The following is a 26,646-nucleotide window of genomic DNA, read 5'->3' as shown; positions in this document are numbered from 1 at the left end:
TTTGAACTACTTGTAACTTGTTGATGTTCTTTTGGCTGGTGCCAAGGTACAGTGCATTATAGTAGTTGACATTTGAGAGTACTAGAGTTCTGGCTATGGTTATGCAATTGGAGGGCGTTAGGTAGGGTCTGCAGGCGTTGATAAGCTTGCATGTGTAGGCTGAGGAGGATGAAATGGCATCGATTTATCTAGTCAAGGTGAGGAGTCAAGGTATATCCCTAGGGTTTTGACGAGGTTGGAAACAAGAATGTTGTTGCCGTCAATGGTGAATTTTTGGTAAAGTTTTTCAAGGTTATTGAGTCTTAATTGGGAGCCTAGGAGAAGAAGCTCTATTTTGTCGCCATTGAGGCAAATTCCCTGCTTGGCCATCCATTCTTGAATGATAGAATAGATGTCATTGAGGACTTTTTTGTCAGTGGAATAGTCGCCTGTTAGCGGGATGAGTATTTGAGTGTCATCTTCGTAATTTGTGTAGATGACACCCAAATGATCCAGAATGTCGAATAGGGGTTTGGTAAACACATTGTATAATGTGGGTGAGAGGCATGATCCCTGTGGGAAGCCGCAGGTAATGGGGGCTGGTTCGGCGGCAGGTGCGAAGACCCTCATGGATCTGTTATTCAAGAAGGATTGAATCCAGGCGTTGGCTTTGTCAGAAAAGTTAGCTGCAGTTGCTAGGTGTTTGCATAGAATGTCATGGTTAACCAAGTCGAAGGCGGTCAAGAAGGAGTAGAAGGGCCAGTTTGCCATTATCTTTTAGGTTGTCCATTTGTGTCTTGAGGTCGAACAAGGCGGTCTCTGTGCCATGTTTAGGGTGGATGCCCGATTGTCTTAGTCCAATTAGGTTTTTTTTCTCTAGGTGGTTCTGGATCTGCAGGTAGGCTGCTCTATCCAGAATTTTTAAAGGGAAAGGCACTGTAGTGATAGGTCTGTAGTTGGTCGGGATGTTGGGATCCAGTGAAGGTTTCTTGAGCAGGGGTAGGACCCAGGAGCCCTTAAGGTTGTCGGGTACAATGCTCGATGTGAATGATGAGTTTATGAGTAAAGTGATGAATGGAGCTAGATGTCTGGCCGCGTCTTTGATTACTGGGGCTGGGCAGGTGTCGCCTTGGCATTTGGATGGTTTCAGTGTGGATATTATGTCTTCGGCCTCTTTGGTGGTGACAGTTGAAAATTCGAATGGGGCATTGATGTCTATTTGTTTGGTGGGTGGGAGTGAAGTAAGGCTTGCTTTCTTGGACTCAATTTTGTTTGAAGCATGGCAATTTTGCCTAGAAGGGCTTCTTGAATGTTCGTACACCAAGAGGTATCTTTGGTGCACGTGTCGGGTATGGGGGATGGGGATTCGAGCTCTCAGGATGTTGAAAAGCTCTTTCGTGTTGGATTTGGCCTTGCTGATTCTCTCATTGTACATGTTATTTTTAGTTTGGATGATAGCTGACTTGTAGTTGTTGGAAGCTGATGTGTAAGACATCTTGTTGATGATTGAGGGGGAGTGTCTCCATACTGATTCGGCGTGTCTTTTGTTTTTGCAAAGGGTTTTTAGTTCAGGGATGAACCAAGAATTGAGGTGCGCGCGTGGTTTGGCGTTGCGTAGTTTAAGCGGTACAACACTATTGATGGCTTTAGGAATTGTTGGGTTGGAGCAGTGGGATTAGTTTCTCGACTGATATTTTTACTATTTCTTGTGAGTGCAGGTGGAGCATTAGTTGGCGGTGGTGTAGCTTGTTTATCTTTATTGATGGTGAAGGCAATAAGGTGGTGGTCAGTCCAGGCACAGGGTGTGTTGGATAGAATTGTGGTGTCGCAGTTTAGGCTCGCTAACCAGTCAAGGGTTCTACCTTTGTTGTGGGTTGGTTGAGAGATGTAATGGGTGAATCCTAGCTCCGACATAGTGTTGGCAACCATGTTTGCTTTGTCATCTTTGGCGTTGTTATACCCGAGATTGAAATTGCCTAGAATAAGTATCTGTGAGTTAGGTGTGGGGTTGTGAGAGAGCAGGAGAGCGATGATATCGTTGAAGGAAGAGATGGGGCCAGGCAGTCTATATATGAGGTGGATGGTGATGGTGTTCGTGTTGGTTGTGGATAGTTTGATGGTGAGTAATTCTGCAGATGTGAGTGATTGGTTGAGAATGTGTCTGATATTGAGGGTGATCTTTGCTATGAAGGCGACACCACCGCCTTTAGCTGTTTGTGTGTACAGGCAGTATATGGAGTAACCATTTGGGATGGCAAACGCGAGGGTGGGTCCTGATGCTGCATGGAGCCAGGTCTCAGTGATAGCTAGGAAATCAAGTTCATTGGCAGAGCTAATGTCCGGTATGTCGAGAGCATGTGCGGTTAGAGGTCTTGCGTAAATGAGCACACCTTTGATCGTTGGGGTAGTGGACTGTGACTTTCTATTGAGTAGAGGTCGGGTGGTGTCATTGGGGACGGGAGTATGCGAGTTGTCAGGAGGTGCCATGATGTGTGTGTCAGGAATAGCAGAATTGTGTTTCCGTTGCACTATGGTGGGAGTGTGTGTTTGATGTGTCCTAGAACCTAGTCTAAGGGAGTGCCAGGGATTGCAGAGGTGAGGGTTAACATGGTAAGTGCAGGGGAGGGGGCGTATGGACTGGGAGGGGAGGCCTGGAGCCTTGTAGTACTCAGAAGGAACCAGGCAGCCAGTTCCTGAGTCAGAAAGAAGGTTTCCAATCTTTCTGGCTTTCTTAGCCTTAATTCCATTACTCATATCTTCTTCTTTCCCCCTTTCATCGGTTAGTTGCATACTTGGGTCTCTCAGGCTTCCATAACATAAATAGCTTTTCCAATGATTTTTTACAATGTTCAGATTACTCTCACTCCCCCTTGTATAGGGTATTTGTACACTTGCAATTTTCAGGCTCTCATAACCTTGGCAGCTTTTCCCAGCCGTTATTTCCAATATTCTTTGTTATACTCTCAATCACCCTTTCATAGGGTATTTGCACACTTGGATTCCTTAGCTTTTCCAGGGGCTTATCACAATGTTCCTATTACTCTCACTTCCCCCCCTTTTATAGGATATTATAATCCTCTGGTGTGTTAACTTTTTCACAAAGTTATTATTACTCCCACTCTTTTGGGAAATTGCACCCTCTGGTTTCTCAGGCTCTCATAACTTGGATAACTATTATTCATAATCTTGTGCCGGTATGTCTTCGGTCGGGTTTCTCACGCTCTCGAAACCTAGCCTTTCCCCAGGTCTCTGTAGCTATGATCCGAGGTGCACAAAGAGCTGGGGGATCCGGGCTCCCTCATATGGTCTAGTCTCGGCATCTGTTACTGGCCTCCTGGGCCACCACAGGCTCTGCTTGCTCGTACCACCAGACAAGACTGACACTTCAGTCTCTGCTCTCGTTCTGACCTGGGCCTCTATGTCAGCTAGAACGCCAACCCCCAGCATTCAGGTTAGCGTTTCGCTCGCATTCCTGGTTTCCGCTGCCCAGCATGGCTCCGGCCTTACAGGATACCAATATTGCAGATGCTTGACCCTGCTCAGACCTCACTTCCTCCATAGGAGTGTCTCTCTGCTTTACAATCCATCCTCTTATAAACGTTACAGAAACAATTGTAACTGTGTCCTCCTTTGTTGACCATGGCATTCAGGTTGTATTCAGCATTGTCTTTTTCATATTCAAATATGCAGACAAGGTGGTTTGGACGGGAAGTTGCATTCAGGAATGGGAGCACTTGTCCCCAAAAGGGGAGTCACACCCAGTGAGGTCCCACTTGCCCAGACCGATAAGGTGGCTCTCCCCTGGGGAGAAGGGACAAATCATCTAGATTTATCACAGTCCCTTTGAACTTTAGAAGAAATCATTTTTATTTATTTTTTAAGTCCAAGGGCCCCCACATTCAAACATGGGGCGGCGGGACCACCAGCATGGTGAGGGCCCTAGGTATGTCGGTGCGATGTGGGGACCTCTCTCCAGTCTCGCTCTGCCAATTCAAGCCTTTTCTATGACTGCTTTTTCTGACTTTCACTTTGCATGTATGACTATTTAAACTACACAATCCTACTCACACATTCATATGTTCCCATACCCAGCCTTGGATCACCTCAAATTTAGACCCTCAAAACAAACCTGCGTCATAACCGGATGATGATGATGATGTAAATTAGCTCACACAAATTCACTTGCTGCTCTCAACTCTGCACTGTACTATGCAAAGGGAGAAGATTAGGTTTGTGAACTAGGAGGATTTGCCAAACTCTCTGGAAACCTTCAGCTACACTGCAAGCTTTGCTGAAGCCAATATCCATTACCTCCTCCCTTTCTGCTAATGAATTTTCTCATGACTTTTTCTCGAAAATCTCTAAAAATCTATGATAGGCTCACAGGCTTTTTTTTCTCCCTTCTCAATCCGCTTTCCTTCCTCCAGCGCTTCTACTCTCTACTACTTCTCTCCTATTGAATTTACACACATCCTTCACAGCTCCAACCCAACTTGTACCCCCATCGATCCTTATGCTGAACAAATGGTCAAAGACTTGGTCTCAATCACTTGCCCATTAATCTCTCAGCCCTTTAATCGCTCTCCTTCCACTGAACATGCACTGCCTCCTTCAAATCTGCAACCGCCTAACCCCTTATTGAGGAAACCCTCTGCTAACCCAAATGTCGCAACACATTATCGCCCAAATTCTTTCCTTCCCCATTTTTCATAGGTCTCTGAGCAGGTGGTTATCTCTAAGTACCGTTAGGATCATGGCCTTGGAGATCCATTTTAATTTGGCATCTGCAGCAAAGACTTCACAAAGACTGCACTTATGCATGTCTCCAACTTTCTCTAAAATGCTCACCACTCCAACCTCTCTTCTTTAATAATTGTTTCGGACCTCTCTGCCACTTTCGACACGGTCAACCACTCCTCATTCTCCAGGACCTTGGGTTTTGCAAATCTGCTCTTGCCTGGTTCGTCACCTACCTGGAGGGTCAATCCTTTAAAATGTATAGGAACTCGTAAACCTCTGACCCGCACATCACTCTCACTGTCAGCATCCCTGAAGGATCAGTCCTTGGACCTTTGCTCTTCACCCTCTATACCTCTGCCCTAGAAAGTCCTTTGCTTTCATCATCACCTTTTTGCCTATGGCACTCCTATTTCTCTCCTTTTCCTACTTCATCTCAACCATCATGACTGTGTTGCCTCATACTGAACTCTTTAAAAACCGATATCTTTCTCCCCGCGTTCAATGCAATCCCTAACCTCTTCTCTCCTGTCTACTACCCAGATGACCTTCTTGCTCCTTCACCAAAGGCTCACAATCTTTGGCTCCTCTATGGCAGCGACCTCCAAATGCAAAGATTCATCACTACCAATGCCTCTGCTGCTCGTATTAACCCCACGAACATTCAGAAAATGTATCCTTTTCTTACTAACCACTCTATGAAAACTCTAATCTCCACCCTCAGCAAACGGGGCTACTACTCAAGCATACTCACTCCTTACCCTTCCTCTCTACTTCTTCCTCCATCTAGACACATTTCTAATTTTTGCTGCCCGCACCGTACAACCTACCCAGATCTGCCCTGTTTACCTACCAACATCATGCTGGCTGGCTCTTCATGCACAACTGCTCCCTTTCCGAGTTGCTTCTCCTAGTCTACACAACTATAAATGGTCTTTCTCCTCAGTATTGGCCCGATTGTATCTCAGTTTACTCACCATCTTCTTCCCTACGATTCACCTTTGCACTCAACCTCACTGTCCCATACGCTCCTGTGCCGCCTCCCGATTCCGCTCTCTCGCTACCGGTCTGGTTCACTGCAACCCAATAGCCTTCACAATCCAAGCCAGCCAAACTGTGAAACTCTTCAATGCTCGCCTTAAAATTCACTTACTTGCTAAACAGGGAGCTCTTTCATAACTCTTCCCCCATCTTCCCTACCTGACCCCCACCACTGCCTCCAGTGACGCTTTCTAATTACATTTTGTATATTTATATAGTACACCTTTTTAGTATAAAACACTTTTCCCCTTCGGTTAAAGTTACCTATGCAAGTCACCTGTGTTTATATATACAGGTGACTTATATTCAGTTTGTTTGGTCCCTGGTATTTGGCCCACTTTTTACACTAACCCTCAAACTAGCTTACCACATGTTCTCATCTTTGTGCTATTGTACAGGGACCATTTGTGGGAATGCATCTGTGGCTGATTTTGTCAGCAAACCTCTACCAAAGGAACTGCTCATGCACCAGGCATTCAGTAGAGTCAACTTTAAGGGATACATGCTTTGCGTAAAAAATGTCCAGTCTCTGCATTACAGTACATAACGGCACCAGTGGGCATCGGACTCTTGGCATCACAAACTCTCTGCAAACTATATTTCACAATTCGTGCATAAAAAAAACCTCCACAAGTCACAGCAGATTTCAGTTTGTTTCTGGTTTATAGACTATAATTGCAGTCAATTACATGTTTTCCTCCGCAATGCAGTTGTTTAATGCATTTTTTGTGCTTAAAAGTTAAACCATGTACACAGCTAATATAATAACAGTCTTAAGTACAAAAATACGGTTATACCATCAAGGTACCAAAAGGCACAGAAATGAACATAAATCATAACTTATCATAACATTTTATGTACAGTAGGTCAGCCTTCAAAATGTGGAAACTGCTGTATTGCAAATATTTTCCAAAACCTGACAAGTGTAGTGTACACATTCAACCTGAAAATCATTAACACTTAACATGTACCTTCTGCATCAAATTTGCAGTGAAGCAATCTTCTTTCATAAAAGTTCTAAATGCGTAACATAAATACCTGACAAAATGTATTAAATGATTTATTGCACACTGGGTACGATATTTCCCCAATGTTTTAAGAGCTTTAGCTCAGAACTGTTTAGATACCTGCATAAATTATGGACAGAACAACAGGATTTTGACATCTACCTTTGCATAAGAGCTAATATTTAATTGGCACGGGTAAAGGCACTTGAAAAATATACAATAAATGTGCCTGCCACTGAAACGGATGGGGAAAAAAAACTGCAATGTAATTACCTTATCAAAAAGGATTGGCATTCACTTCAGAGACTTCATCACTGTGAAGCCTTAATCAGATGCCACTTTTAAAGCATTACTCATTTCTTTTAATAATAATGACAAAGTTAAACCTCTGACATACAGGAATGGTTGCTCCTTTCCATAGGCAAAGGGAAATGTCAGATTGCAAAAAACAATTGTTACCCGTGGTCCAAGCTTTGGCAAACGTCATAATTATGGCAACACTTTTTTGTAATTAGAGAACTATACATACTACTTAGGGACCACATACTTTGAAGTGTTCACCATTTCCATTTTGTACCACCCTATATTACAAGCCCATCTAATAACGCAAACTGTTGGATTAACAACAGATTTAAGAGACACCAAGAAAGGAGGATGAAAATGAAAATTACATGTTAAAATGTGCAAGAGACAATTGCCATTCTATAAAATGTTACTATGCAACACATCAGCATTTAAATGGAATAAGTAAAAAAAATGATCATTAAAAGGCAATTAGCAACTGAAACATTTGGCCGAGGGTCTCTAATTCAAATAAAACCAATTAAAAACCATTTCTATGATTGCACTATTGCAGAGAAACGTGTCCTGGAATGGGCAGAAACCATGTCTGTTAAGGCACAGCAACCTCCAGCAGCCGGTTGCTTTTCCGCTTGCACGTTGGGATGTTGCCATTCTTCTGGTTTCCTTGTATGAACTTGACATAGACCTGCTCTTGCTTGAACTGGACCATGAACCTACAAAAAAAAAACAGACTTAAGTGAGAACGCTGCATTTCAGGTTTTAAGTCAGTGGTTGATTTGAACAGTCAGTCTCAAATGATGGCGAGGAGATGCAACAAGATTAAGATCACATCTATCTGGGCCCAAGATGAACATATCTTGGGGATTGGCTTAATGCGCTAGTCATTAGATAGTTTTGTTAAGTGTTATTTGTATAGTGCCTACTGCCATTGGTATGGCCTCGAGGAGGTGTGGTGGATGAACGCCCTCTGGAAGATCGTAGACTGAGCAGACCTAAAAGGAAAGGAGCGGTATCATGCACGCATGCATTTATTGGCAAATCCGAGATCGGCAGCGAATGGCTAGGTTTCAAGCAGCAGCATATGTTGCAAAGGCGTAAAGACGTGTGTTGTGAAAGAGGCCATGTGACAGCTGGACTGAATTTTGTCATGGGACTTAGCTGTATTCTATGGGCTGCAGCGTGAGGGACGAGGGTGATGTAGGTCTAAACCAATTTCCTTTAATCATGCAGCTCATATTACATGGGGAGGAGTATTATGTCAGAGGCATTGTGATAACTGAACCAAATATTGTGTTTTACTCAGCAGTTTTCTATGGGTTGCAGCACGCGAGGATCGATCCGTGAGGGAGGCTTGTGAGGGGTCAGAAATGCAAGCCAGACACAAAGTTGCCATTTACTTGGTTAAAGACATTTATTAAATAAAAATGGGTTGGGAAAATGCCTCCCTGGCCCCATTCTAAAGAGGAACTTCCCTAAATAGAAACCAAAACTAAGGATCTGTCTGTGTCGGGTGTAAAGAACTCATGGTGACAACAGTAAAGACAGACACAAGTGATCACAGTTCAAGGGTGTTTATTAAACTAAGTGCAGGGTGGAAAAACGCCTAACCTACACCTAAGATGGGAGCACGTGTCGACCATCAAATGAAAAATAAGGCAGTCCTTGTGGCATCTTGTCAAAGTAAAAAAGGCCTATACTAAAAAAAAAAAAACGATTGCCAATTCCTTACAACTAATTACAGAAAAGTGGGGGATAGAGTTTTCAAATAAAGGAAAAAGTGTTCACAAATAATAAGTCAGGATGTGATTGCCTGGAGGTCTCCCTTCCCCACATTTTTAGCACAGGACAAGGTGGGACTTCGGAGCACAGCACATGCTCGATCCTTCCCAGCACGAGTTAACAGTTCTGTATCAGATATCAGGTTCTTCGTTGGGTAAGTCTCTTCATTAAAGGTCTCTTGCCTTCGAGGCCTGATGCTCTCAATAAACAACATTTTTGGTCAAGAAAAACTTCTGGGGGATGAGTTCACTCTTGGGTCCTCCTCTTCTGCATGCAGACCACTCACAAGTCGTATTCAACCAATAAATGAGAAAGTTACTTTCTCATTCAACTTTGGGTGGCGACTTTCCACCTGTGGATCGCCCTCGACCGGGCCCCTAATGACAAGGGGGACACTTCACTTCCCCTTGTCTTGCAATACTTCTTGCTTTCAGAAACCTCAATATCTCTTTAAACAGTTCTTTGAGCTTAGCCCCTTCTCGTTAGCATCCCTCCGCTAGGTTCACTCTTGCCAACCTTTACAAAACAGTTAATGTGCTAATTTTCACTTCCCTTAGCTTTCATGACCCCCTTTTCGCCTTCTTCCAAGGCCTTCTGGTTATTGTAGTTTCATCAGCAGGGTAATCGTCTAGAGTTTCTCAACTGACACCCACGTGGTGCTTTACTATCAGGCTTGCTTTCCCCCTCTCTCATTAATAATGTCTTTTGCTTTTCAAAGTCCAATTTTAGCCGTTAGCTACTTTTCGTTCAACAATGTTCAGTTTCTTTTCGACACTCCCCTCGACTCACCGGCTGTGATGAACCGCTTGGCATTCTCTTTCCTTGGAGTCGAGGTTGGTACCACTGAGATAATCTCTCCCCAGCTTGGTAATCAGCAGAGGAGGGTCTTGTGTACCATTGACATCTGCTGCAACACACGCTGGCTATTGTTCACTGGACTTCTGTTTCTGCCTGCAGAGATCTCATGGGCCTTGGACAGAAAGGGCAAGGTCGATTCTCTCCTTGTCACCCTGTCGGTCTGCACCGTCTTTCTCCTACTCTTGAACTGCCGTGCTGAGTTAGCCCTCACGTTGAGTGGTCTGCCTTGCTCCTCTTGTGCTTTTGTGCTCCACCTTTTATCCCTGTGGGGAAGGGAAAGGGCCATCAGGTGTGTGTGATTCTGGTCATTGCTTGACCCTTGAATCGGGACATGTCAGGTAAACAGCTTTAGGCTTAGTCCATTGTCTGTCACCAGGTAAATAAGTGTTCATGTAGGAAAAAGAGGGCGGTAGAATTTGAGTATTCTACGGGGTAAAATGGAGAACAGGTGGTGTATGGGATTATAGTTCTCGTCCTAGGGGTTTGGGAACATTCGGAAGAGTGAGATTGGTCATTTTTATTCATTCCACAACCCCTACCAGAGTTTTTATCGTGATCTGAATAGGGGAGATTGTGGGAATGGTAGTGTGTTGGCAATCCAGTATACTGTGATTTCAGGGAAGAATAAGCAGAGGGACATGCATAAGAATGACGGGGAGTATTTGGGTGGAAAACAGGAAAACAAGAATTCGGGGCGTTGTGGTTTTTGAGTGTGACAGGGCTCCTAGCTAGTTTACGAGAGGTGTAGGAGTGGTTGTATTTTTTTAAGTGAGCTTCTTTGGATGGAAGGGAGGTAGATGTGGAATACCCAAAACAGATCTCAGGGACTTAGTCCTCCTCGCCTTCTGCAATGTAATACTGCATCTCACCTGGGGCATTTCTTCGAGCATAACCCTGGGCTCCCCTACCCAGGTGATCCTCCCTTGCTCGTCCACCCCCAGAGTTGGGATCTGAGAGCACCAGCCTCGCCTGGCCACCTGAAGAAGGGATCTCTGAGGTTTACTTGGGAGAAAACCCTCAGGTTTCTTTTCATTCAGCAACTGAAAAGCCGTACTTGTGTCCAAACCATCCCTTCCGGACCCTCACACTGTAAACAAAACAACAAAGGGGTGCAAGGAAATGTCTAAATTGATGTTGAAAAAAGTGTTCAAAACCAAAGTATAAGAATGACTCCAACGAAAATGTTCTCCAGGGTAAAGACCCTTGGATCCACAGGGTGGTCTCTTTCCCCTAGATTCTCAAATAGTATGGCAAAAATGTCTTTTTAGCCAACAGTTCCTTTGTGTCTTCACTGGACACACATAGTTCTTGTTTAAGCAATAACTTCTGTAAGAGTCTTTCTGTAGTATTTCTTGTAACTTTGCAGATCCCCTGGTATACTCCCCCCTGCCATGAACCTTACAATTTCAGCAGCCTGGTGTACTCTCGCCTGCGAGGGCTTCTTGTGTGTTTCACAGTTCTTTGGCTGGTAACATTTGCTCAAACATTTCCTCCAGACTAGCATTTCATGCATCTGTACTTTTTGGGGGTTTTCCTTTGTACTTTGCCTGGACTGCATTCAAACATTCCTCTCAAACTTTCATCAACAGATGTTCTTGTTGGGGTTTTCCTTTGTACCTTGCCTTGTCTGCATTCAAACATTCTTCTTATTGGGTGTTGTATTTGTACTTTGCCTTGACTGCTTTCAAACAAACTTTTCTGCATCAGCAATCTCGTAGCATTCAAACATTTGCTGGCGCGATTGTCGGAATGCGCTGGGGTCCTCTGCTGCTTTGTGCAGACTCACTGCTTCCTTCCATCATCTCCAATTCTGCTTGCGCCACTGCGGTGTGGCTCTTTTGCCTGCTTTCCACTTTGGAGTATGCAGATGTTCTTCCAGCATCATGCCACGGCTCCATGGTCACATGCTGGCTTTCTTTTTCACTCAGGACTGGAGAATGTGGTCTCTTCCAGCAACCCAACATCCAGAGCTCCTGCCCAGCTTCCAGCATCTCCACGGCCTTTCTTGCTCAGATGCAGAGTTTCTCCTCCTGCCCCGGTGGCCTTCACTGTACCACCACACCAGTCTGTGTGCCTTGCGCTTGTGAGCCTCAGCATGGGGTTCAACATCTTCACCTGCACTGCTTGAACCAATAGTTCGGTTGCCATCTTTAAATGTCCCACTCATAGAAGACTTGGAAAAATAACTAGCCTGCATGTTGTACTTCGAGCTCCTGTCACTTTACACAAACCCCTTCCTTCACCTCCTCGTTTCAGTAGCAGGGTAGTTATGGGAGATGGAATCTGTGGATGTCAATGGACTTTTAACTCTTAGATGGTTTTTCTCAGAGATTTCACATAAAGGCACATCAGAAACAGAAGGTTTGTGTGCAAGTTGTTGGTGTTTGGGTCAAAGGTGGGTACCTGAGCAGAATGACAACAGGCCATTAAGAACTTTGGTATTATAGGGCCTTCCTAATTGGGAAAAGGGGAATACTGCGTATTGTCCAATGAAGTCAAAACCTCTCTCCGGTAGTGGTCTCCTCCCATGTGATCCTCCCGCATGTAACCGCCAAGGGTTTGGATCACGTGACGGCTGCTGTCCCCTGGCCACATGGGAGGTCAGCACCGAGAAATCAGTGGGGAGTCCATCGGATTCACCACACTTTCCATCACATCGACATTTCTTAACATGGGTGTAAAGGCATCATTGTTGGAACATCGCTTTTTATTCTTTTCAGGGAACAAGGTATGTACATTGCATAAAGGTAAACAAACAAATCACCAATGCTATTGTGTCACACTCCCCTCTAATTCTCTTTTCAAACCAGTACCATGGAACTTTTTAGTTTCTCATAAAAAACATCGGTTTTATTATTTTGTACAAGAATGACTTATATGCATCTTTCTTAAAAACACAATTCATGTATGCACAAACAGTGCCTTCAAAAGCTACCATTTTACACAGCTACTACCAGCACTGCTTTAGTTAGGCAAGGTTTTATACAACAAAGAAAAGGAATTTAAATAAGACACTGGAAAACACCAGGGTCTGGATCTTGTGTCTACATTTATTTTATTTTTTTAATGTATTGTGCAATACCCAACAAAAAAACAAAATTGTCTTTTAACACATTTCATAATACCAGAAAAGAAAAGAGAAAAAGAAATAAGAAAAACCAATACATTCATAACCTTTTAACTATAGAAACAGAAATTGGATATAAAAGATTAAATAAAATACCAATTTACCAATAGACATAAAAAATAAAAATGCAGAAAAAAACCTATGCTTTTTTAACGATAAATGACAAACAATAAAATACATCACATGTGTATCAATTTTCCCTCAACCCGGTTAAATTCCAGTCCTTTAGTAACCGAACCACCTCTGTTGTCAGGAAGACTGTTTCCTGCCGAAAGTCTTTGCCAAAACCAAAATGAGTCAAGAAAACATTCATCATATAGAAACCTTGAGAATGTATCAACCCACTGCTTAAGGTGCCTTTACAGCTAGACAATAGATGTCGAACCAACTGTGGCTCCTTATCAGCACACTTATCACCAATATTGGGTGGATATAGATCCTTATGTCTCATGTCCAGAATTTCTATGGTAGGTAAGATGTTGAACCTTAATCTTAGAAAATCCACTCGTACTCGAGGATCCGGAAATTTCTTTTAATACATCGGAAGAAAGGACCTTGGTTTGTCTGTTATGGTGCTAGATGCCGATAATTTTGCCTTTCCCATTTCCTCAATTGGTCTAATCCAATCTTGACACTTCATTCTTTCCTTTACTTAGAGATTTTTGCAATAGAAGGTCTATAGAACTGTCTGAGACAACCAGTATCTCATTACATTTGGAACGTAGCTGTTTGTGGAAAAGATTGTTCGAGTTAAACGATAATTTAATCTCCTCAAATAAAGATGATTCAGGAGTATCCAGAATCATCCTATACAGTGAAACCCATTTCCACTCAATCCCAAACTGCAAGGAGCTAAGACCCAGATCGAATCTAAAACATTCTATGGGAACGCAATTAGGTAATTTCAGAGTCTTTTTTCCAAATGTTTCCCCTACTCTATCCCAATTAACAGCAAAGGTTTCAGAATTGAATTCCAACCCACACAGAATAATCTGAGTCACCTTTCCACTATAGAATTCAGGCAGAGGGAGTTATGAAAACTTACAGAATTGTGCATAAATTCTTTTCATATGTGGGCCCAGGTTCAAGACTTTCTGATCAATGATTGAGAGAAGATGGGAACTGGTTGGAAAACCCTGAATTTGATTGCCTAAATATGTAACTTCTTTTGAAATGGGAATTGAAAGATCATCCAAAAGCCAACAATAAGGTTTTCATTTTTTAAAAGATGTTTAAAGATAAGTATTTGAGATTTCATAGGATTCATTTTCAAATTGTTAATAAGTGCATATTCCGCTAGTGCTGTTAATAGACGCTACAGTTCGACCGGTCTATAGTCTTAACTACAATATCGTCTGCATAGACGATGCAATTTAACTTTAAAGTACCAATCTTTGGGCTAACCAGACCAGAGTGTCTCAACCATTGAACCCAATCAGAAAGGTAAAGAACAAAAAAGGGGCAATCAGACATCCCTGGCGGACTGCTCTAATGATTTTAATTGTTTCAGTTAGGGACCAAGATTTCGACAGTCTTACTCTCATAGAGGATCCCTGGTGGAGTTCTATTAAAATCGATAATAGGGCGACGGGCAGGCCACAATCTTTTAATTTAGTCCACAGCCGATTCCTATTAACTGTGTCGAATGCCTGGGAGAGGTCAACCCAAGCACCAAACAAAGGGGCACCCTCCCTAAAAAGACTGCAGACAGGCAACTGAGTATCAAAGTATTCAGAGAAGTAGATCGTCTCCTTCTGAAACCTGTCTGCTGTCTGGGAATTATTCCCTTTCCCTCTGCCCGGGTCTCTAGATCACCTAAACTAAGATATCTGTCTAAAACAGATGAGTGTTGTTATCAGTGTACAACATATTATGTGAAGGCCCGGTTTGTGGCTAATGAATGTGCATTCATGAATTGTGCATAAAGGAATTGTTTAAGAAAGATGTATACAAGTAACTCTGGTACAAAATAATAAAACAGATGTTTTTTTATGAGAAACTATAAAGTTCCATGGTACTGGTTTGAAACCAGGGAGTGTGACAATAGCCCTGGCGAATTTTGTTCATTTACCTATAATATACCTGGACGACCAAGGCTTACCAGGAACCCTTATTTGAGACATTGTAAAGAGGGGACCTGAAAACAATAAAAATCCATACTCCAGCATAGATGCCTTTCCTCAGATGCAATACATATCAATGTTGGAATGCCGACAGAAAGACATGAAGCTGATGCTGAGTGCAAGATTATTTGTCCTATTTAATCTTTAGAGGATTCACTTATTTAGAATATTATTATGGTATTTATTGGGCGCGGATCTAGCTTCGAGAAGCAACAGAGTACATAAACTTGCTCGGAAGGGACCTTCTTAGCAAGCTTAATATGACAATATCATTTACAGGAAGAGGGATAGTGTGCTCAACACCAGGAATATGCACATTACGCGTAATGCTGGTGGTACATGCTTGGGCAACAGCATCAGAAATACGCGGCATGCCAGTGGATGAAAGAATGTTCATCGAAGGTTTGAAAACACTGGCCCAAGTAGTTCCCGAGTTCCCGAGCTAAAAAAGTTAGAGTGGAGAATACCCGCGGAATTTATCTTCCGCCCAATAGTACACACAGACATAGCACCGGGGTCAGTGGTATCCTTAGACCTGCATGCTGTACAGGTATCAGCGAAAAGGATTGCAGTAATTGGGATGGACATAGACGGGTGTGAATGGCGCACTGTATTGTGCATTAATGCTGATATTGCTCTACGAGACTTATCGGACGAGGATCTCTTTAGTGATGCGGAGAGTGATGGTGAGATAATAATGGAAATAGCAATGCCCTGTGACATTTTGATTCAAACAAGACAAGTGCCCGTCCAGCTGATGGCTGTGGTGGGAACGCCACCGTCCTTTTACGATGATGACATGCAACTGGTGCCCAACAATTTGTGGACAACAGGCCCCCATGATGTAGGCTTGTTGCATGGAGTGACACCAGTGGTAATAAAACTCAAACCAGGGGCAATTGTGCCCCGAGTGAAACAATACCCATTGTCCTGCGAAGCTGAGGAAGGGATAAAAGACAATAAATGCATTGCTAGCACAGGGGATAATAGTGCCCTCAAACTCCCCATGTAACACATGTATTTATCCGATCAAAAAAGCAAAGGGAGGGGCTTGGAGGATGATCCAAGATTTATGCCCCCTAAATGACGTCATACAAAAAGAATTTCCTTTGGTCCCAAACCCTGCATCCATACTGTGCAGCATCCCAAAAACAGCATCACATTTCACAGTGGTTGATTTGAAAAATGCATTTTTCTCCATCCCCTTGGCAGAAGAAAGCAGATACTTTAGGGGGGAAGAGATACGAGCATTGCAGGCTACCTCAGGGGTACTGAGAAAGTCCAAGCATATTCACCTGCATACTACACGAAGACCTGGTAATTTATCAGTTGAAAGCACGATCATTCAGTACGTAGACGATTTGCTCGTCTGCGCACAGAGTGAAGAGACATGCAGAAGAGACTCAGTCACCCTCTTGACACTGCTAGCGAATAAAAGGTACAAGGTGGACAAGGGGAAGCTACAATACTGTCAGTCAGAAGTGCTGTACCTGGGACAGCTGATATCAAAAGACGGGAAGAGAATAATACCTGACAGAGCAGAAGCAATAAGGTCAGTGAGAGAACCAACCACAGTGAAGGAGATGCAGACATTCTTGGGAATGTGTAACTATTGTAGAGCATGGATACTAGATTATGCAGCCTACACCAGACCATTACTGTAAGCACTCAAAGAGGCCCAGCAAGAGAACAGGAAAATAGAGTGGTCAAAAGAAATGAGTGACTCGTTTGGGTCGCTAAAAGAGCTGATCTCGAGTGCTCCAGTACTCGCCAATTCTGATTATGAGCGCGAATTTTACCTGTTCTCACATTGCAAGGGAACTCTTATGACAGCTGTACTGACACAAAAGACTTCCCTAGGACACAAACCATTGGCTTAGTATAGTGGCACATTAGATGCAGTGATGCAAGGCCACTTCGCGTGCGAGCAGTCTCTCGCCGCCGCCGCGTTCGCCATTGAGAAAAGCGCCACAATAGTAATGGGGTGCCCTGTCACGTTGTTTGTGGAACACTCATTATTTGCAATACTTGAAAGATCAAAAAGCACACTGACCACACAGCGAGCAACTGCCTATGAGATAATATTGTCTAGCGCCAACATTCACGTGGTAAGGTGCAGGACAGTAAACACAGCAACATTCATTACAGAACCATGCACACTAGAGGACATGCAAGAACACAATTGTGCAAAATACACAGAGGAAACGGGGGAAGAGCACGGTGGTGTGTGAAAATGCCCTGAGCGAGGGAGATGTGTACTTTGTGGATGGGTCAGCGTCAATTGATAATGACACAGGAGAGAAACATGTGGGACTAGCAGTAGTGAGGCTAGAAGAAGGTGAGTATGAAGTACTAGTACAATATCGCCTTCCGTCCCATTTCTCAGCCCAAGCAGCAGAACGCATCGCCCTAATAGAAGCATTACATGCAGCTAAAGGATGTGCAGTAACGATATACACAGATTCAGCCTACATGACGACAACCGTACACTACAGGAGGGTGCCGGTTGTGACGAAAAAATTGTATGGGAAAAAAGGTGGTGCAGCCAATCAGCAACAGACTTATTGTTGCGCCAAAATAACTCGGAAAAGTAGTAATGCCCATCAAACTGTTAGAGATAGCATTCCATCAATTACACTTTCCAGCTCATAATACTAAACAGCACATTGCAGCAGAGATACAGGAAGATTGGTTCGTGCCATGTCTCCAGGAACACATATCTAGATTGACAATGGAGTGCACAACGTGCCAAATATATAACTCTGGGATGACACTACGTACACTCAGGGGGACAATTCCAAAACCAACAGGGCCCTTCAGAGAACTGCACATTGATTATGCAGACATGGGGGAGAGGTGTAATGGGGCACGCTACATGATAGTGGTTGTATGTCCATTTTCCAGGTGGATGGAAGCGGGTCCATGTGCGCGACCTGATGCTAAGAGCGCTGCAAAGTTCCTAGTAAGGGGAGTGTTCCCGCGCTGGGGAATTTGCAACGTAATTCGCTCAGACAACGGCACTCATTTTGTGAACGAGCTCTTCAAAGAAGTGACTGCGTTATTGGGAATAAAGCATAAACTGTGCTCGATTTATCATCCTCAAAGTAACGGCATTGTTGAAAAGGTGAACGGCCTGTTAAAAGGGAGATTGTCTAAATTGTGTTTTTCGTTTAAGAAAAACTGGATCTACTGCTTACCCCTTGCACTGTTTGAGCTGAGGAATCAGCCGAGCAAGGACCACCATCTGTCCCCGCACGAAATCGTGACAGGGAGACGGAAGCACACAGCACATTCCCCACTGCACCAACACTCAGATGCACACAGAAGCGCCACAATATTAGGAGATGAATTTACAGAGTACCTGAAGAAGCTAACTAGGGCGGCGTGTGCAATATCAAGGCAGCTCTCACCACCATTCACAAGGGAAGAAGGGAACACAACGGTGTTGTTTGTGGAACCTGAAACCCAAGTACAATTAATGCCAGGAGAGTTCATTTATGTCCAGAGCTTTGTACGCTGGTGGAATGCCCCAAGGTTCCATGGGCCGTACGAAGTAGTATTCTGCACACCCACAGCTGTAAAGGTAAAAAGGCTCAAATATTGGATACATTTGACAGATGTGCGAAAGGCATATAATAGTGTACAGGAAGAGGTGGACGGGGAGGCACAGACAACAGCAAACAAATGTAATGAAAATGATCAGTGAACGTGAACAAATGAATGGAGGAGCGTAACTGATAGATAAAACTGTTAACAAAATAATTCTATTACAGGTTATTGATCGAGATAAATGAAAAAAGAAATATGTATTGTCTGTTCCCTTCTCTGTGCATATCCCCCCCCCGAACCCCCATCCCACGCTTCTCCCTTTTATGACCTCTTGGTACATACAGTGCCAACAAAAATGTTTACATGCACGCACTTAATGCACTTTTATATCTCAAACAGGAACTACCATGGCAACAAACGGGCAGCCTTCAACAAATAGATTGATTAGATATAGAGAGGTTTTAGCTGAAAGATGTAGATATTCGTATGAGTGTGGGTTGTCTTTATGCATTACATTATTTTTTACAATACTGTTTGGCTTGGTTACTTATTGATTTATAGCGTTCATCTCTATCGAGATGAACGAGGGGGGAGGAAATAATGAGATTAATGTAACAAATCAAACTACAGCTGCGGATACTAAAGGTGATTTTTTGAGATGGGACGGATCTAAACTTGTATGGGGATATCACACAAAACCGTCCAATGTTGTTACCCCGCCAAATGAAAGAATGCAGGATAAAATGCAAAATAGCACAACTTCCCTGCCAAAGGCCTCCGAGTGCAATGCCTGCAGTCTAAATGATCGCAACCCCTCTGTAATATCATGGATGTACAACACCCCCACGAGCGGGCCCACACATGTAACCACCCCCACAATAAAGAACACACTAGCTGATAAAATAAAGAAAGAGAATGAAGAGATGGCGGTGGGATATACAGCATTATATGATGAATGGGAAAAGGGGGGCAGAGGGGAGAAAGGGGGGCCTACACTGTTCCTCGCCCTTGGAGCTGGGAGACATCTTAGGAATAGTAGAAGGAAAAGGGAGGTGGGAAGGAGAAAAAACGACGAGTATTACGGGTTGGGACTCGACAAAATGGAAGACCCACAACACCCCCACCAGACAAATAAATGGTATGCAGACATGAGTGCAACTGCTAAGCAAACAACAAATGAGAGTTGTTATGTCTGCTCCCTCATTCCCCATGCTTCAGGTACACCCAAAGTACTGCTACCAAAAGAGTTGCCTATTGTGGATGCCCAATGTCTCCTTCATCTCACGTTGTGCAGAATTAAGAACACCTTCCAGGCACACAAGGTAACTTTTAAAATGCTGCAGAATGAGAAGACCTGCTACCCAAAAGCGGAAGGAGTGATATGTTTGGAAGAACCATTTTTTATAATACAAGGGACATTATTTTCAGAAAGTAAGTGGAAAGATGAAGAAATAATGTGCAAAGCTAAAGCACTGCGAGGTGTGGCACCAGAAAAACTGCAGTGGATAGAGAAAACATGCACACCAGTATGGAAGGAGCACATCTCAAAATTGACCTGGGTGACTGCCATTGAAAAGCCCTTCAAGTTACAGAAAGAAATAATCTATGAACTGTGTTTCAAGGAAGAGGGCAAAAATATCATGGGGGTAAACAAAAATTGCAACAAGACCCTCACCATCCCGGATATGAGAAGAGGAACAGCAGCCCTCATGGACACTTATTGGGTATGTGGCAACCAGGCATACCTGCACCTCCCACAATCCTGGAGTGGCAGCTGCTCATTGGCCACCCTACACACGACACTAATGGTGATACCGGAAAGCCACATTGATGGGAGCAGGAAAATGCGAGAGACCCCTCAGCAGAATGAGGCCCAACCAACTACAGAATCACAAGTATATGTCCTGTCTTCCGGTAATAAGGGAGAGATGCTGTCACGGAACAGACGATCGTCGAACTACATCAAAAGCATCTTCAGAGCTACTGGCGCAGATCCCGGACAGATACCGATTATTCAGCTCTGCAGAGATTTTTTTTGCCTCACTCATCCCCAGCATCCAGGCACGGGCAAATGCAAAATGGCTCCAAATTACACGATGGGAGCTGATCCAGCTGGCAAATGACACTGAAGAAGGATTTAACGTAATAAAAGTGGAACTGCGAGCACTGCGGCTAATGACCATGCAAAATAGGTATGTCTTAGACCTGTTAACAGCGATGGACGGAGGTGTTTGCCGAAAAATTGGAAGTGCCTGCTGCACTTTCATACTTTCCGAAGATGCAGATAATGGTTCCTTATCCCACGTGATCGAAGCCGTAAATAACCTAGGAGAAAGAATTAAAATGGAAGGTGGAGCAGAAGCAAGCACGTGGTTTGACAACATCTTCTCCTGGGTCCCATCATGGCTGGGAATGACTTAAAATTTTGATGCCGGCAGTAGTGTTCCTCCTTTTTTTTTTTTTATGTGCCAGGTAGGACTTCGATGTTGTGCAAACGCAGTACCAAATGGTGCAATGATGATGGTGACAATGGGCAACGATCGCGCTACGATACAACATATGCAGGAAGTAGAGGTACAAACAGGAGCAGAAAACACACCAAGATTCCAGATGGTGCCCATGTACCACAACGGGGATGTAGTAGATAGGTTGTGGCACACTACAATTAAAGAGCCCCGTGTACTTGAATGGTATGAGGAGGTGTGGGTGGATTTGGAAGAGGATGAAGGTTGTATATATCTGACCTGCACCCCGGACGAGTATGCTAGAAGGGGAGAAAGCCTTCGAGGAGTGTGTAGGGCATGGATGCCCATAAAAGGCACCCCTGCATGGGATGAGGCTGTAGCTGAAGAAGAAGAACGCAAGAGGTTGAGGGAGTTTCAGTATTCGTTACTTAAGTAACGAAAGGGGGGTAATGTATGGGAGGATTGGTCCAAGAGACCCCCCTCCCCTGCAGCCTCTCCCCCTTGTGAAGTCCATGGCTCGTCAGGGGTTCCCCCTGCAACCAGGGCCCAGGTGGCGGGTGGACCACTGGCTGAAGACATTGACCAAACATGCTGTATTAAGCTAGGCCCTGGAAACCATTTTGTGAAATCAAAATGGCATGAGCCCTGTGCACCGCAGCACGGCCCCCACCCTTGGAGAGTCTCACTTGTCCCCGCGGCCGCAGCTCCCTGGCAGATCCGCTGAGAGCCCGTTCCCACGAACAGACGGACATGAGCTAGTGCTAGATGCAAACACTAACATTCACCTTCCGCAGTGTATCACTGCCCTCAGCATGACCCGGCCAGCAGGGCCAGGGTGGAAAAGAACTGTAAAATGGTCCCCTGACAAAAGTAGAGACCCCAAATACTAATATGCAAACTGCCTGTGATTAAACTCTTCTCTTTAGGACCTTTTTGATTAAAACATGTAACCTCCAGGAAGATGGCAGAATGTGTGTTTATATGGCATTCTGGTTGAAGTACCCACATCCCCGTAGCTATGCACAAATGGTAAAAGTGTCCCGGGGTTTTCATGTTATATGTTTCACCGAGAAGAATGCACTCCAAGGTCCTATGCCATAACTGAACTAATGCTGCTAGAGTACATAGGAAGACAAGTGCAACCACATTGGGAGCTCATGTAAAGCGTGCACGAAAATGCACAAAATGTATTTGAATGTCCAAGCTCACTGTGCGTCACTGCCATCAGTCTCATTGGCCAGTTATTCCTGCATGCTCCACCAACCTTACTACTACCTCGCTTACCGTGCATGTATAGAAATGTAACAAAATGTTGTGGTTGCTAAATACTTAACATATAGATATCAATTGCAAAATGGGTATAGGTAACACATTTGAAATGGCCATGTAAAGGCACTAACAATATAGAAAACACAAGCTTTGAAAAGAATCAATGAGTATTGTACATTATATGAATGTTTTTGCCTTTTTCACATAATCTGCAACACACGAGGAAAATACCATTGTGGGCATATCCAAGGCCATGCCCCCTTCCTCCCCATTGAAGCCTGCCAGACAGAAAGCAGAGGTCTTTGCTGCTCTGCCTCACCTCCCTCAATTCGGCTGGAGCCGCTTCAAGCATTCACGCTCCCCCGCAGCTCCCAGGGCCGCAGCCAGCCACCTGAAATATTTACAACCAAGCAGTAAACATCGGCCATAAACGCAGGCCCGAAGGTGCCCTTTCTTAGGCTCCACGACCCACCAGCTCGCCCCAGGTTAATGGCCCGTGTAAAATTAGGACACTCAATATTATAGCAACACTGTAGGAACACATTCATAATGACTTCTAACGAGACATGATGGCTTGGACAGCTCGCCCCTTGCCCGGAGACCCAACCTCGCGACCTATTATACCTGGTCAACAGGACGATGGTAACCATGTATTGATGTATCACCAAAAGACCCCCCTCTAGGTGCATTCCTCCTGTGTTGCATTAACCTGTAGAGTAACCTATTGGAAGATTTACCGGGGAAGATGATATTGCAATATTGAATGAATGCGGTGTGCGTGGCCTTAGGGCAGAAAGCCAAGAAAGACGTTCATCACTGACACTGGTCACGGCTGGCACAACAACACCGCCCGGATGAGCCCAGCTGACTTGCCCGGCCCGGCCCATGTGGGTAACCAGTGACATCCACCAACCACGGCAAACCACATCACAGCTGCACCTTATAGTTAGTGGTCGCCACCCAATCCCCACGAACTTGTGCCCCCTATAGTGTGTAGGTTCTTATGACGCATTTTGTAAATATATACGCCTGTCTTTGCTATTGTCAGACAGAGCGCTCTCTGAGTTTGCAGAGTCCTTTGCATGCCCTATTCTGACTTATATAAACTCCCATTAAGCTCACCCGCACTTTGTCTTAGCCTTATTCCCATCCTGGGAGAGTCCATTATTGTCTCTCATTGTGGGGAGGATCGTGCTATCTGGGGACGCTCGCCTTCGCTACACACGCATATTCCACTCCTTTAAGTCCCCTCATCAGAGTGCTAGACCCAGATAGAGAGGCACATTTATCAGATGACGACCGTTCCACATCTGGTACCTTGAAAAGGGTGCCTAATCCACAGAGCTTTGTGAAACACTAAAGAATCCTTTATTGGGAGCCTTTTCTGTCGACTGCTGCTGCAAGTTCCCGTCAGTGTCCTTTCTTTCATCATCACAACCAAGAATCCAGACACCGTGTCCTGTGCTGCAGCATCATAAAGGAATCCATCTGCAAGCTCTTCCTCACTGCTGAGATACTGTGTGGTCTTCACATACCATTCTGTTAAGATGGCCTGGAAAGTCCCAAATTACAAAGAAGTTCTGGAGCCAGTTCAAAGCGGACTCAATAGCGGAAATAAAAAGTACAAGGCAAAACCCTGCTTTATCATCAAAAGAAAGCAGGAACAACATACACACATTGATTTCCTGGCACTCTCACTGGTTACATAACAAACAAGGGTTTGTATATTCAACATTTGTCATAACTGACATCATACCATAATCTTAGTTACCAAAAACCTATGGGGTATGGGGATTGGCTAATAGTTGTGATTACATATTGTGAGAAACCCAAGGGTATTCTCATGCCTACTCCCCTTGGATTATCTATGCAGGTGGCCAGGGAAAGGCAATCGCTTTTGGATCCTGACCCTGGAGACAGAAGCGAGAGGGGATAAACCGGATGGAAGGTCCTTGAGGATTGCGAGTGGGGTGCCCTTGGGCAAGACACAGCATCCCTCTTTCCCTAGTGAAAATCACCTTAACCCTCCTCCAACCTTCATGGACTATTATGATCCAGTTGCCCTCAATCTTCCACATAAAACACTTGACAGTACTGGGATGAAGCAGAGTCCACCAAGAGCAGTGAACATTACCTGTTTTCACCACTTTGGTATTAGGACGAGGAAGATGTCTACTAAGAGTTGTGAGGGTCAGGCATGTCCCTCTGATTGTGGTCAGGCAAGGTCAATTGGTCAGCCACACCTGCAGCCTGTCAAGGGGCTTTAGGTGTATAAGGAGCATGAGATGGGGAGCAGCAGGGGTGGGACTGGAGCAGCACAAGCCAGGACACCGGCAAGACACCCAGAGGACTTGGGGGACCCGATGCACCTGGGCCGTGTGACTATCCAAAGCATGGGAGCTTCCAGACCCCGGAGCGTGCAACAGGAGCTGCCGTGAAGCCAAAGCAGAGAGGACGCTGCCCGCGTGCTGACCGAGACCCTCAAGCTGCCGATGTGCAGAGATATGCACAAGGCAGGTGAGCTGGGCTCCCGCAACCAAAAAGAAGGCTGGTGAGTGTTGGGAGGGCAGAGAGGCTCTGAGGTACTCCAACAAGACCGCAAGGGAATACCTGTCTGATATGAAAACAAGGATTTGTTTTTTTTAATATGGAACGAGAGAGAAATGAAACCTTGAATAAATAAAATGCTCAATGAACACCGAGCTAAAAAGAAAACTTAACTTTAAACAAAGGTTCATTGAATACCAAACTGCAGAGAAACTTAATTATGAACTAAATGTTCCATGAATACCAAACACGAGGGACACTTAACCGCTTAAGTGCCAAGGACGAGTATGCTTGTCATTTTTGCATGGACTTGCATAATAGCCTGGCACATAACATTGAAACAGAAAGGGGCACATTGAACCTTGAACTGAACAGAACTTGAAATGTAATCAATAAATGTGCACACCTGAACATTGAACCTAATTGAGCACATGTGACAACGATTTAATACAGACGTAAAAGACAAGACTAGTCAAAAGGACAGAGTTAAAAGGTAAGCCTTTTGAGAATTAATGCTGTGTGATAAGACCACAGCTTGGCAGCAGGTGGGGAACATATGGTGGCAGGGCCACAAAGCTAATAAGGAGAAGCCAAGAAAGTGCAGAAATACCCATAAAGCAGAGAGGCCAACAAAAGGAGCTAAGTGAAGGTTACTTGGTGCACAGGAGCAAGTGCCAAGGACACCTGTGTGTGTGTGTGTTCTGAGGAGTCCTTTGGCCCTGGTTGTGTGACCGTTTAATGGGTGGACCATGTAGTCTAACAAATGCGCCTTGACCAGAGAGACCTGCACGGTGAAACTTAAGAACCCCGAACAACCGCCTGAAGAAACCACTGCATATGAGGTTGAAAGGCGAGCCAGAAAGAAGATCAGGTCGACCTGGTGTTTTGTTAAGAATCTTTTCTTTGGAAAGACAATACCAAGTAAAGACAGCAGAATTGAAGTCTTGGGTGCAGGGAACCCTGAGACTTCAAAGGACCACATTTGTTGACTTGCGAACGGAGATTCAAGACCCCTTTTAATTTTGGATTGCCTTACTTGAAACTACCGCCTTGAAATGGGAAAAGGTAAACTTTACGACTTTTTCATGGAACGTTCTTGTACCAGGGGAAGGGGAGCTGAAAAAGTAGGCTGTGAGCTGAAAGAAGCTCAGAACTTTGAGTTGAACACTATTTTCGTTGACTGTGACATCGCTAAACATTGGTTAATTGTAGTCATCAGGGAAAGGATAGGTTTTGGACGTGGACAGACTTAAGTTGAACTCTCTGACTCAGACTTTCCTTTGTTTTGTTCAGGTAGGGAAATCCCACCTTAGCGTAGGGCAAGTTAGGCCTCCAACCATCCTGTCATTGAAGTGAATAAACATCTTCTATTCACACTTTCACTCTGTTGTCTGTCGTACGTCATGATACCATGATGAAGGAAAATGCCCTAGGAGGAGGGATAATTCTCTTCATTGACAGGTCATCAGCAATAGACCAGAGCACTGGCAAAAGGCACAGTGGCACGGCAGTAGTGAAGGCAAAAGTGAACAACAGCTTTGAGACAGCGACAAGTACAAGATGGCAAGTATATTTATCTGCACAAGAGGCAGAATCGTTAGCGCTGATTTTGGCACTTGAAGCGCATGAAGAAGAGACAGGAACCGTGTATTCAGACTCCGCCTACGTCACGTCAACAGTACACATAGGACTGTCATGTTGGGAGAGTAGGGGCTTCCTGTGCGCAGACGACACACTAGTGTAGCATGCGCCACTATTTGACATATTCATAGACGCACTCCAACTCCAATTGGCCTTCGCCATGGTGAAGTGTGCATCACACACCAGAGGTGTGAATATGATTTCTCGCAGCAACAAGGCTG

The 26,646-nt window shown here is 44.4% G+C and overlaps 1 protein-coding gene across 4 annotated transcripts in view; it reads right to left on the bottom strand.

Annotated features, from left to right (window-relative positions):
- Positions 1 to 6,401: 6,401 nt before the first annotated feature.
- Positions 6,402 to 26,646, bottom strand: part of MYO1B (myosin IB) — a 1,142,119-nt gene continuing 1,121,874 nt past the window's right edge. For 3 of the 4 annotated variants that reach the window (XM_069615684.1, XM_069615681.1, XM_069615682.1), the window contains one exon: positions 6,402 to 7,780. In XM_069615684.1, the coding sequence (XP_069471785.1) occupies positions 7,657 to 7,780 (124 nt within the window). In that variant the 3' untranslated portion in view covers positions 6,402 to 7,656. The remainder of the gene's footprint in view (positions 7,781 to 26,646) is intronic. The other variant, XM_069615683.1, reaches the window with a different exon arrangement.

Source organism: Ambystoma mexicanum, chromosome 9, assembly GCF_040938575.1.
Source record: "Ambystoma mexicanum isolate Mex_15411 chromosome 9, UKY_AmexF1_1, whole genome shotgun sequence".
NCBI classification, from domain to species: domain Eukaryota; kingdom Metazoa; phylum Chordata; class Amphibia; order Caudata; family Ambystomatidae; genus Ambystoma; species Ambystoma mexicanum.
Note: the sequence above shows the minus strand (reverse complement) of the source record. Positions and strands in the feature narration are given on the sequence as shown.